At 36.6% G+C, this 12,722-nt stretch overlaps 2 protein-coding genes across 2 annotated transcripts; both read left to right on the forward strand.

Annotated features, from left to right (window-relative positions):
- Positions 1-1,037: 1,037 nt before the first annotated feature.
- LOC116012406 (NAC domain-containing protein 92-like) lies at positions 1,038-2,668 on the forward strand. The gene is made up of 3 exons (XM_031251939.1): positions 1,038-1,423; positions 1,532-1,791; positions 1,972-2,668. The coding sequence occupies exons 1-3, from the start codon at positions 1,246-1,248 to the stop codon at positions 2,425-2,427; spliced, it is 894 nt and encodes a 297-aa protein (XP_031107799.1). The 5' UTR covers positions 1,038-1,245; the 3' UTR covers positions 2,428-2,668.
- Positions 2,669-8,772: 6,104 nt separating this feature from the next.
- LOC116013287 (cystathionine gamma-synthase 1, chloroplastic) lies at positions 8,773-12,722 on the forward strand. Its single transcript, XM_031252958.1, has 11 exons — positions 8,773-9,386; positions 9,741-9,844; positions 10,106-10,179; positions 10,269-10,437; positions 10,537-10,596; positions 10,698-10,901; positions 11,005-11,091; positions 11,282-11,389; positions 11,728-11,823; positions 11,911-12,029; positions 12,416-12,722. Exons 1-11 carry the CDS (start codon positions 8,912-8,914, stop codon positions 12,537-12,539), a joined length of 1,620 nt encoding a protein of 539 aa, XP_031108818.1. The 5' UTR covers positions 8,773-8,911; the 3' UTR covers positions 12,540-12,722.

Genomic DNA, 12,722 nt, shown 5'->3' on the forward strand with positions numbered 1-12,722 from the left:
GGGGGGGGGGGGGGGGGGGGGGGGGGGGGGGGTTCCGAGTAGGTATAATGTGGCAACAAGGGATGTAGATAAATTTGGTTAAACAAATGTCAACTAAAAACCTTCTATTTTCTAATTTGAAATTCCGACTTTACCAAATATGATTGTGACTTGTATATTATATTAAAAATAGATAATAATAATAATAATAATAATAATAATAATAATAATAATAATATGCGAAGATGTAGAAAATATATGCCGGACTCTCGGCATGCCTGCCACGTGCCAAAAGTGAATTCCATATAGAACTAACAATCCACATGATTATAATGTGAAAGTATTTGCTCCTCGGATTATGGTCATGAACTCATGATATGACCTTCGAACGCCTATTTCACTCTTCCTGAGTGGAATAATAGACTTCCTAGTCTAATGCTAGTCGGGGCTCGACCAATTCATATTAATTATGTTTGAATCTTGTCGATATAAGTCTTGTGGTCGAGTACCGAACATCCAAGTAAAACGAAGTATATTAGTATATTACCTATTAAATGTCATAGAAATGAGAGTACAAAAAGATAATCATGCATTACCCCACACATGAGTAGCAAATCGCACTAGGAAAGCCTTGTGCGACAAACTTGACAATTAACAATAATCAAACTCCTAATTTTTAAACATAAAGCAAATTCATGTGACATAATTTGCAAGAATCAAAGTTAAAACTTTCAGACATAAAAATTATATTGCACCCACTCGACTACTTTTTTGTGACATACAACCCAATTATAGTTTATTATAATATGAATAAAATTAAAAGGAGTTGACATACTACAACATGGAACATGGAATGGAGGCAGAGTGTGAATTACTCCGTACAAATGAAACTTCACAAATATAAAAAAGAAAGAAAAATACCACAAAATTAACTGTTACAAAATTAAATAATAATATTGAAAAACAGTAAAGCCAAAGAAGCAGCCCTCGGAACCACGTTTATCGTCATCAAAAACCTCTATTTATGGAGCCGTGTTTCTCCATAACAACACTTTTCTTCTTCACACTGCTCCCTTTTCATCCTTCCGTTACAATAATAATAATGTTTTCTTTCTTAGCTTCCATCATCAAAACCCCTCAAATTTCTTACAATTCTTTCGTCTGAAACCTCCCCTCCTCTGGTTTTCTCTGCAACAACATTCAAACGTTGTTGGTTTTCTAGATTCTTGTGTTTTTTTGTCTGTTTGAAGCTCATTTTCATGAGAGATGGAGAATCCGTGTGTTTTTGAGGATGAAATGAATCTGCCTCCGGGGTTCCGATTCCACCCCACCGACGAGGAACTCATAACCCATTACTTGTCGCCGAAGTCTCTTAACGCCGCCTTCTCCGCCGTGGCTATCGGCGAGGTGGATTTGAACAGGGTTGAGCCCTGGGATTTGCCATGTAAGTTGACTAGACTTATTAAGTAGTTTGGTTAGACTGAATAACTAGAAGTTGTTTATTGTGTTTTTTTGGGATTTTTCTGAGAGGTGTTTTGACTTGGTGATTTAGGGAGGGCGAGAATGGGGGAGAAAGAATGGTATTTCTTCTGCGTGAGAGACCGGAAGTACCCGACGGGGATGAGAACGAACAGAGCGACGGAATCTGGGTACTGGAAAGCCACCGGAAAAGATAAGGAGATTTTCACGGCCAAAACTCTGGTGGGGATGAAGAAGACGCTGGTTTTTTACAGTGGAAGAGCCCCCAGAGGTGAAAGAACTAACTGGGTAATGCATGAATATAGATTGGAAGGCAATCATCAAATCTTCCAGGTTGGTTCAGATCAGATGCTTATCACTACCTAAAAAGTTATAGTCATTTCAATTTTTATATTGTTAGGTTAATTTTTCTGTTAGATATTAGAAACTTAACTTTCTAATAGCAGTGTTGATCTCCGGTTATATAGTTGATATCTTGTTGTATTGCTTTTAAATGTATTTTTTTTATAACAGACTGAATGGGTGATATGCCGGATTTTCAAGAAGACGGCCGGCGGCAAGAAAATACATATTTCAGCTTTGATCAGAGGCGGCGGCGATTGCGGCAATAACTCCACGCCGTCGTCTCTGCCGCCGTTAACGGATATATCTCAGGCGACTTATTTCTCCGACTCCGCAGATGATCAAAAGCCCATCATGATGGCCTCAAGTTTCGCTTCTTCTCCGTCGCCGTCAAAGAACTCCGACGTCTCTCCGGCGCCCCTCATTTTCCCCGCCGATCCCACCCCGGCAACCTACTTCCATTCCGACCAGATCATCCCGTACGCCGACAACGTGGATTTCTCCGACTCCGGGATGACGCAAGACCACTCCGTTCCGAGGTTTTTGCATCCGTACGAGGAACCGGCGTTTCTAATGACGTCAGCAGCCGCCGGTCCGGTGGACATCGGATGTCTCTGGGATTATTGAGTTTCATCAGATGATTGTTAGTTTGTATTAATTAAGGGTGTGATTAGTGCGAAAGTGGTTGGTATAATTTAGATGATTAGGTTTGTTAATACAGAAAAATTAAGGTTCAATTTGACTGTAAATCTTGACGGTTTCAATTATTACAACTTTCTTAGTAATTTCCGAGCTTGCATATATTTACATTTAATGAGTTTGTTAGACCGTTGTAAGGTTGATGAACATAGTACATATTTTTTTTAAAGAATTTGATGCAACTTTTAGGCCACCAACAATCCACTCCTACATTAACTTTGATTCTTTGGTTCATGGAGAAACTCATCACGCATTGTGACTATAGTAGATAAAGGATCACAAAAAAATAGGAGTTATTGATCGATTTGGTCCCATGACTATAACGAAATTATCAATTTGATCATCGACTATTATTCTTATTAAATTAAGTTTTCAACTTTGAAAACACTACCCAATTTCGTCTTCTGTTAATATCCTACGGCTCAAATTGATGGGAGGACGATAAGAACTTAATAATTTTTTTTTCCTCTAACCGGAGAGGAAAAGAGGTTCTCTAAGGACAAAAAATGTTTTTTTTTCTTCTATAATTTAGGGACGAAAAGTAGAAAAAATACCAATGAGACAATTGAATCCATGGTCCATCACATAAAATACCATAAAAATGCTCCAAAATGGGTAGTCAATTGGAGAGCATAACTCTCGTACTTGAAGGTCACGAGCTCAATCTTTAGAAACACTCTCTCAATTGAAACACTTTCTAATGTACTTTACCTTTCATGTATGATTTGCGAGTTATTACAAAAGACAGACTATTACACAAGAGCGAGATTTGACTACGATGGGTTTACCTTGTCATCCGAAAAATCACTAAATCTCATTATCTATTACATACCCTCGCGCACTAATTGCGGGTTTCAATTACCTGTCATCCAAAATCAAATCTCTATCATCTTCTTGAATTATGCCCTGCAATAACATTGTTTAACATGCCGCAATTGTTTTAATGTACCCAAAAAAAATGTTTGCTGCAGTGGTTTGTTCACTGGTTACTTCCTCGAAAGATCTTAGGTTGTTTGATTATGGATTTCTGGTAATATGTACATCCTTTAGCAGTTTGGACCACAAGGTTATTTTCATGGTCCCTAACCACACCTTGCCTAATCCTCTTTTTATATATTTGTTTCTTGTTTGATCATTAAAGTTGATGCATCTATTTCACGTCGATTTCCTATTTGTTTTTTTCCATTTTATCCACATGTAAAATGATGAATTTGTGTTTGTTATCTTAACGCGAAGATAAAATTTAGAGGGTAACATCACGTAATATAAAATTGTGAGTGATTGATTGCTACATTAGATGTTTTTTCATTCATTTATCTTATGTTGTTTGTTTGTAATTTAACTTGTTTCCTTTCCGTCCACTTTTAAAAATGTTTTAGAGTGCGTCTGATTCATATACAGTTTAGACACAAAGATTGTGAATAAAAGTCATATACAAGTATACGATTCAATTACCTCTATAATTAAAAAAAATATATTGGAACTGTTTGGTAAATAGTTGTCTATTGGATTAATAGAGTTGAGATTTAAAGACTATTGTGATACTTTAGGTTCTTTCAACTTTTTTCTACTTTAGGTACAAAAGACGAAATTTCTCGACCTCAAATCCCACACTCTAACTCTACAAAGATAGTAAATGAGGACAAGTGACCCCATTAAGTGAGAAGACGATCATTTTTTGATACCCTACTTTTTTTTACCTTGCCAATATTAGAGATCAGATGTCGACGGGGCAGGGTGGGGGCGGGGCGGAATAATACCCTGTCCTTGCCCCAATTTTCTATCCTATTCCACTTTTCTGTCCCTATCCCCGTCAGGGAAGGGAAAAATCTCTCCATCTTCATCCCTACGGGGATGGAATATTTATACTATTGAATGTAAATAAAATGTGTAAAAATATATTGATTTAAGTTGTTCAGAAAGACATCAAACCCGTGAAGACGGGAAGAATTGATTACACAAGTATTGGGCTGGTTTTGATAAAGTCAAGCATGTACTTGAGTGTAGTGAGGTTGGGGCCCAACTCACAAAGTGTAGGGAATCAAAATCGTGAAGTTCATGCATTGCAGCAAAACAAAACCTGTAGTACGATGATGATGATACTTCTGACTCCAAACCAAACAGACACAAAAACAACAACGCCCGCAGGATTCATAACATTGGTGTCATTGAGATTTGAGGAACAGAATTTGCCAAATGTGCATACAAATCACTTGGGCCTAGCTTGTATGTGAAGTATCTAATTAATGTCAATCATTATACACATGGGATGACAATGCGAGAATGAGAAACTCGCAGTCACTATTTGAATGTATGTACAGTGCACAAAAATAAATTATACTATGAAAATCAACCACTACTCGAGTGTGTATAAAAATAAATCACACTACGAAGATTCTGTAACGGGCTCAACTGGAAAGGGGTTGACAATAATCAAATTTGACGGGATGTGGCACGCTAGCACTTTCTAGACCTACCCATATAATGGGGTGCTTCACCTTGCCGATCGGCTTTGACAGTACTAGGCATAAGTTAATGGGCTTTGGGGTTAATAGTTGGGCTGAGCAGGTCCTTACCCATCAGAAAGGCCCAACTCAAAGGTTCCTAAAACTAAACAAATGCAATGATGAAGTCATGAAACCATTTGGTGATTTGGTTAAGGTATATCCACAACATTAAAAAAAAAAAGTTAAATGCGTTGTTTGGTGACAGTTCTAAGAGGTTAGTGATTAGCAAATAGTGAATTGTATCAGTGATTTTGACCAGCATATTATAATAGGATTAATTTTAACATGTTGATTTAATGAATGCGTTAAAAATAATCGAATTTATCAAATTTTGGCAGATTCGTTAATAATCTTACTTCTTAGCGAATAGTAAATTATATAAGTGATTTCGACCAACAAATTATAATAGGATTAATTTTAACATGTTGACTTAATAAATGCGCTAAAAATGATCGAATTTATCAAACTTTGACATATCCGTAAATAATCTATGCTTCATGCACGGTACTCTTTAAACAAACAAGACAGAATTAGTAGGCAGGTGGGATCGTGTCGGTAGTTGGTACTAAGAACAAAAAGCATATTCCGAATATTATGTTGGGATATGTACGTAGTCAAGGGCTGGGATCAAAAGTATCCATCCACTATAATAAGTCTATAACCCCAATCGGACGGTTGATATAACTTTGCTGGTTGTGTTTCGAGGCAACCTATTTATTTATTTATGAATTATAATAATGTGTCATGGGTTCTTACAAAGCTCCAGCTTAACAAGTTAACTATGTTTAGTTGATGTTTATTTCAAATATTTTTGAAAAAATGTTGCTTTCCCCTGTTATAATTATTGTATTAAACAATGTGTATATTTAATTAATTTTTTATAAAGCTAACCAGTTTTGATATGGCAATCAAATTAAAATTATAACTTTCACCATAAAAATTAGTTCAAATGTAAAATTTTAATTATGACTTAAATATCATTTTGGAATTTCTTGTACAACTAATGTGGGATTCCTTAAGAAGATAATGTTCGTGGCGACTCACACTCCAAACTCTGGACATGAAAGATTTGTCCTTTGGGTATTTATTGATTCGTTTAAAACATTATCAAACAATGAGTAGTTAAGTGACGGCTCACATAATTTTAAATGTCAGCTAGGAAAGATTTAAGAACTAATCACAACCTTACATCTGAAAAATTGAATGTATATATATTCCAAATCGACACCAAATCTCACAAAAAAAAAACCCACTAAAATCTTTAAACCAATCAATTAATTTTGTTCTTTCTTTTCAAATATGAATCATATATTTGCCAAGTTCATTGTATTATGTCATTGTGATAATGTTGTGTTGTGAAGCTGCATCACTCTTGGTCGGTGGTGGACCACGTCGACGTAGAAAATGGCCATTCGTGTCAGCTACCAGCTAGCTAGCATGGCTGCGCATTTTTTATTATTATTTTTTTATACTTTATAACTAATACAGAACTCTCAAAATCAATGCCCAAAGAGATGAAAAGAAGTAAATCGTGAATCGCCCAATCGGTTATTAATTTTCACCTAAAGGAGACCCACTCACCCACAAAGTCAGTCTCTAGGGCGACCATTTAATCATTGAGCTAAGTCCTACGGGATTGATTGCACTTATTACAAATATTATCAATTTCATTATCATTATTTAACTTGTATAAATCAATCAATTTATAAATAATTTTTAAAATTATTTTAAAGGTAACATTTAAGTGTCATATCAGTATATCAAGATGATATATTGTTAAGTATTGATATTAATATGTAGAAATAATAATAATGATAATAAATAAATAAATAATGTTGAAATCTATCATTTTCATTTTCGAGCAATTTGCGAGTCCCTATTATTTAATTGCTAGATATGCTTTCTTAATTTAATAACAACTTGCTGGCAAGTGGTAGGTAGACGTTGCAATGAAACTTTTCATATTGGAATGTTAGATCTATCAACTTTAATAATTAATAATAATGCAATTAAATATTGTATGTGACTATGGGCTTGTTTGGTTAGGACCACCAAATAAATCGTTTGATAACTCACAGTTTTGGAGCAAATCCGCTGAGAGGTTCGATGTTTTGGGAAAAGATTAACCTTTCCCTAAAACACCTTCATATATTAATTTATTAACTTTAAAAAAAAAAAAAAAAGAACTAAGAAGTTAAAACGAAGGAGTCTTTAATTGAATCATGTGCTCCATCTTAACTAAAAGCCTAAGCTAATAGTTGGACTGCACATATTATATTTATGCTCACATCTTTTAGCTTCTCAATGATTGCCCATCAATGGATGGGCAAGCAGTTATGTTTTGAAGAAAAGCATTGTTACTCTTATACAGAGGAGCTCAAGAACCCCTCTTCCAAATATTTTCGATGTGGGATCAAAATGATCCACATCATTTACAAAGGGAGCCACAATTGTCTTAATTTAATTTAATTTAATTTTTTATTTTATATATAGTTTTGTTTTGTATTATTATTGTTGTTATTGTTATTATTATTATTATTGTTGTTGTTGTTGTTGTTGTCAATTTTATTTTATTATTACATTATTACATAATAATAATATGAATGTTCATTTGAATTATTTTGCATATTAACCGCTAATTTAAATAGCTAATTTTATCAAATACCTTTCTACAAATCGTTGATTCAATCCGCTGGTCAAACCGCTAATATAATTTGCTAACTGCTAATTGGATCGTCAAAGAAGCCCTATATAGAAATTGTCCATATCCAATTTTTATAGTGATGAGAACCCAGACAAAATTTGTAAGGTTTGCAATTTATCTCAAACTCTAGTATTCTAAATATGGAAATTAAATTGGAGTAAAGATTTGTATCTCCGATCCATTGCATTTAAATCGATAGACTATAAATAAGAGAGTAATATACTTATTATTATTGATGAAATATAATAATTAGATTCCAGTATATATATTATATGCTCAGCGCATTCAATTTTACGCTAATGCTCTTATCACTTTGCTATCCTAAATAACAAGTAGCCTTACATTTTCATTTGGTCATTGTTGGCAGTGACATGGCCACGGACCACCAAGAACAATTGTGTAGTGGCCTATTCTTTTCATTGTGCCATCCACGGCGAATGATGGCCTTTGTTCTTTTCTATGGTCACCATTCACCAAATAACGACGACCTCGTCGACATAGATAGTTCAGTTAGATAATTAGTACTCAGTTAGTAAATTACACCTCAAGCGTTAAGATGCATAATTGAGTCATGACACTCGCATGAGGCTACTGATTCACTATGACGTATCCATCTATTGTTATGTCGAGATTGAGTAACGAGACCTTAGAAGACTGGTGATAGTCGAGTATGAGCACTCGACTCTAATCTTTCCACCTATGAGATCATTGAGTTAATATGATTTATCCATTCATTATTCTGTCGTACAAAAGTAATGTGACCCTAAGGGCGAAGACGCCACCTTTTACACCCCTGGTAAGGATGCTCTTTTATATTTCGGGCCGGACAGCCCGAAAACAGGCCTATTTGAGCTTGTGGAGCCAACCAGCCATCAACTTGGACCATGTTCTAACCATGGTTAAGAAGGAATCTAACCATGGTTAAACTCATCACCAAGACGACAACATCGTAGGCACAAAACGACAGAGCCGATTTCCCGAACAAACCGCATGTCATCGGAGCTACCTCAGCTACATTTCTATATATACGAGTCAGAGACCAATTCCTAAACGATTCTCTTCTTCCCCTTTAGATTTGTTCTTTTTTCTTCTCTTTTATTACCTTTTTTTTTTTTTAAATTTTATTTTAATCTCAGGGAGAGGGAGGCCGCCGTAGCGTGAAAAAGCATAAAAATCGGATTTTTACCTCTCCAATTCAACCATGGCTATCTCTAGCTGTCCCACGGTGTTCCCCTCGTTCGAGTGCCGCTCGGATCCGGACTTTTCGGGTCGGGTTCCGCGTCACGAGTGCCCCGGCGCCGCCGGCCTGCGCCCTAACTCACTGAGTCAGGGATCTAGAGGCTACGGTCTGTCTTCTCTGATCTTCAGGTTCCCGCCCAATTTCGTGCGCCAGCTCAGCATCAAGGCTCGGAGGAACTGCAGCAACATAGGCGTGGCTCAAATCGTTGCGGCTTCGTGGGCCAACAACAACGCCGCCGCCTCTGGCACCCCGCCGGCGGCTAAGGCACTCGATGCCGCCGCCGCCGCCGCCATTTCCCCTCCTGCTGTGGCTGAGGAGGAGGTGGCGATGGGGGAGAATGGTAGTTGTAGTGGCCCTAATGTACAGATTCAGGATTTGAGCCATTCCAATTACGCTTCGTTTTTGAGTTCAGATGGGAGCGTTGCAGTTCATGCCGGTATGCTCCTCTGCTCTATTTTAGATTTGAATCTAATCTAATGGTTATGCATTTAATTTAATAGAATTGATTTTTTGCACGTTATGTGTTTGATGATATTACTCTGAAGGGAGATCTGTTTATAGAAATGAAATTAAAGAAGCTGTTTTATTTTATTTTATTTTATTTTTGTTCATATTGCTATCTAGAACTTCTAGACTGAGGATTGTATTATTAAGTTGAAATGTGGATTATGTTTATGCCACATGTATATATAAAGTTATCTCATTTGTAGTATTCAAGGCTTTGAGATTACGTCTGTGTATGTGTATATGGATTTTGAGTAATAAAGGAGTCTATTCTTGTTTTCTGCAGGTGAAAGATTGGGGCGAGGGATTGTTACTGATGCAATAACAACTCCTGTTGTTAACACGTCTGCTTATTTCTTCAACAAGACTTCGGAGCTCATTGATTTCAAGGTAATTGCTGTCATCATGTTTTCTTGCTTAGATGTTCAATGTTTGCACCATGATAAACAGATGCACAAACTAATGGTCTGGGTAGAGATTGCTGGATAATAGGAGAGCCATTTTAGGAGGAAGTGCTTGGTTAATTTCTCAGTTTGTGGGATGTGTTAGTTCATGAACATGCTATGCACTGTTGAAAATAAGGTCATTTAGTATGGTAAGTCAAGTTTGTTGCATGGATTAATTTGTTTCTGGTGATTTGATCTCTGGCAGGAGAAAAGACGTGTAAGTTTTGAGTATGGCCGCTATGGGAACCCTACTACTATTGTTGCAGAAGAGAAGATAAGGTCAGTTCTCTATTTGATGCATTTACTTGTGGTGGCATATATGTGATTTGATAGTTTGACGCCCATTTGGTTCTTTCTTACTGGAACAGTGCGCTGGAGGGAGCTGAATCAACCTTGTTATTGGCATCTGGAATGTGTGCTAGTACTGTAATGTTGCTGGCATTGGTTCCTGCTGGTGGGCATATAGTGACAACCACTGATTGCTATAGAAAAACCAGGATATTCATAGAGACAGTACTTCCTAAAATGGGGATCACGGTAAAATAATACTTTCTCTCCCCATCTGTACTAGTACTTATTTATATCGTTGTTTTGGTTCATTTTTAATCTTCTGAAGTGTATCAATTTTGTATGCAGGCTACAGTCATTGATCCTGCTGATATGGATGGTCTGGCGTCTGCATTAAATAAAAATAAAGTCAGTATTGGAAATCATTATGAGCTTCCCTTTAACTTGTTTAAAGCTATAAGATTAAGTAACAGTCCATCCTTATTGACCAGCTTAGTTCTTCTCTGCAGGTGAGCCTTTATTTCACAGAATCTCCGACAAATCCATTATTCAGATGTGTTGACATTGAGCTGGTTTCAAAGCTTTGCCATGAAAAAGGTGCCTTGGTTTGCATAGATGGAACATTTGCTACTCCTCTCAACCAAAAGGCCTTAGCTCTCGGTGCTGACCTTGTCCTGCATTCCGCAACAAAATTCATTGGGGGACATAATGACGTATGCTGATGTTACTGCTAGTGTTTTTAGCTACCATGTACTCCTATTTGTTATGTATTTACCAGTTTCATCTAAGCTAAGCTAATTGCATTTCTTGTTGCAGGTACTGGCAGGATGCATTAGTGGACCTGAAAAGTTGGTTTCAGTTGTTCGTAACTTGCATCATGTCCTGGGCGGTACTCTTAATCCTGTGAGTATTCTTAATTGATGTTCTGAAGTTTGATTTTTCTATATTTTCTTGAGACTATTTAGCTAATATATAATTTTAAATGGGTGAAGTATAAAAGATGAATATGTTCCATATTCTACACTGTTTTGCTATTTGTGCTTGAATTTTATGTTACCGAATTACTTACACTCAATTTTCATTGCTTTACTAGAATGCTGCATATCTTATCATCCGAGGCATGAAAACGCTGCATCTTCGTGTACAGCAACAAAACTCAACAGCATTGAGGATGGCCGAAGTTTTAGAGGCCCATCCAAAGGTATTGTAATTAGATCTTTTCTAGTCCCAATGGATCTTAAACTGTTGCAAGTAGTGAATTGTGTGTGTGTATTTTTTTTTTTTTATTTTTTGGTTTTTTTTTAAAAATATATTTTTTAAATTTACATAACACTCTAACAAGAGTAGAAGAACAGTAAAGCAAAATATAATCATATAATGAAGCTAAATTATGTTTTTCATTTTAATGACGAGACATTTTGAATAAACAAAAGCTTCTTGCAGAGCAATGCTCAAGCTTCTGCTGCCTCTTTCCATTTTTACTTTCTTTCGTTTTCTAAATTTGTTTCAGCACAACTGATTCTTGAAAATGAGTTGCAGGTGAGACGTGTCTATTATCCTGGCTTGCCAAGCCATCCAGAACATCACATTGCAAAGAAGCAAATGACTGGGTTTGGTGGTGTTGTCAGTTTTGAGGTCTGTATTTCTCTAAGCTTCAGACCGACCATTTATATTCACTCACACACTTCTTTGACAAAAGCTAATAAGGATGCCATTGATTAGATTGATGGGGACCTGATGACCACTGCAAAATTTGTGGACGCTCTGAAAATTCCATACATTGCCCCATCCTTTGGTGGATGTGAGAGCATCGTGGACCAGCCCGCAATTATGTCTTATTGGTATGTACATATTCTACCCTCAACCCCCATGACACTGCCCCTGATATAAGTAGATAACAATTCCTCCTTAAACGTGCTTTCAAAGACTGGAACTTGAACACAATATTGCAACCCCGAGATTGTATTCTCAGTCTGATAGTTTCATAATTAGATCCCAAGTGGGTTTAAAAATCCCTTATGGAAGAGGGTGTGTTCAAGCCTCAGTGGAGACGATATTGACTCTTTGTGCTTTAGTAGGTTAAGAATATTGACTCTTTGTGCTTTAGTAGGTTAAGAAAAAGTAGTTATGAACAGAAACTGCATTGTAACAGAGTCAGTAGTACTAAAAAAAACCATCTTCACCTTCTCTGATTGATTATTTTATCTTTGATGCATTTGGCCCACAGGGATCTTACTCAGGCAGAAAGGGCCTCGTATGGAATCATGGACAACTTGGTTCGATTCAGCTTTGGGGTGGAGGACTTTGAAGACGTGAAAGCTGATGTTCTTCAGGCTCTAGAGACCATATAGGGCGTCTGACCTTGCAATTTGTTCTTTTCCCCTTTCCATGCTTTCTCATTTCAGTTTTAGTCATTCTAGTTGGTTTGCTTGTTTCTTTTACTTAGATTGTTGAATTCGCAGAACTATCAAATGTTACCTCGTTCGCCGTGTTCCCAATTCAATCAAATGTTATCTGCTTCCACTTTTGAACTC

Source organism: Ipomoea triloba, chromosome 3, assembly GCF_003576645.1.
Source record: "Ipomoea triloba cultivar NCNSP0323 chromosome 3, ASM357664v1".
In the NCBI taxonomy this organism is placed as follows: Eukaryota; Viridiplantae; Streptophyta; class Magnoliopsida; order Solanales; family Convolvulaceae; genus Ipomoea; species Ipomoea triloba.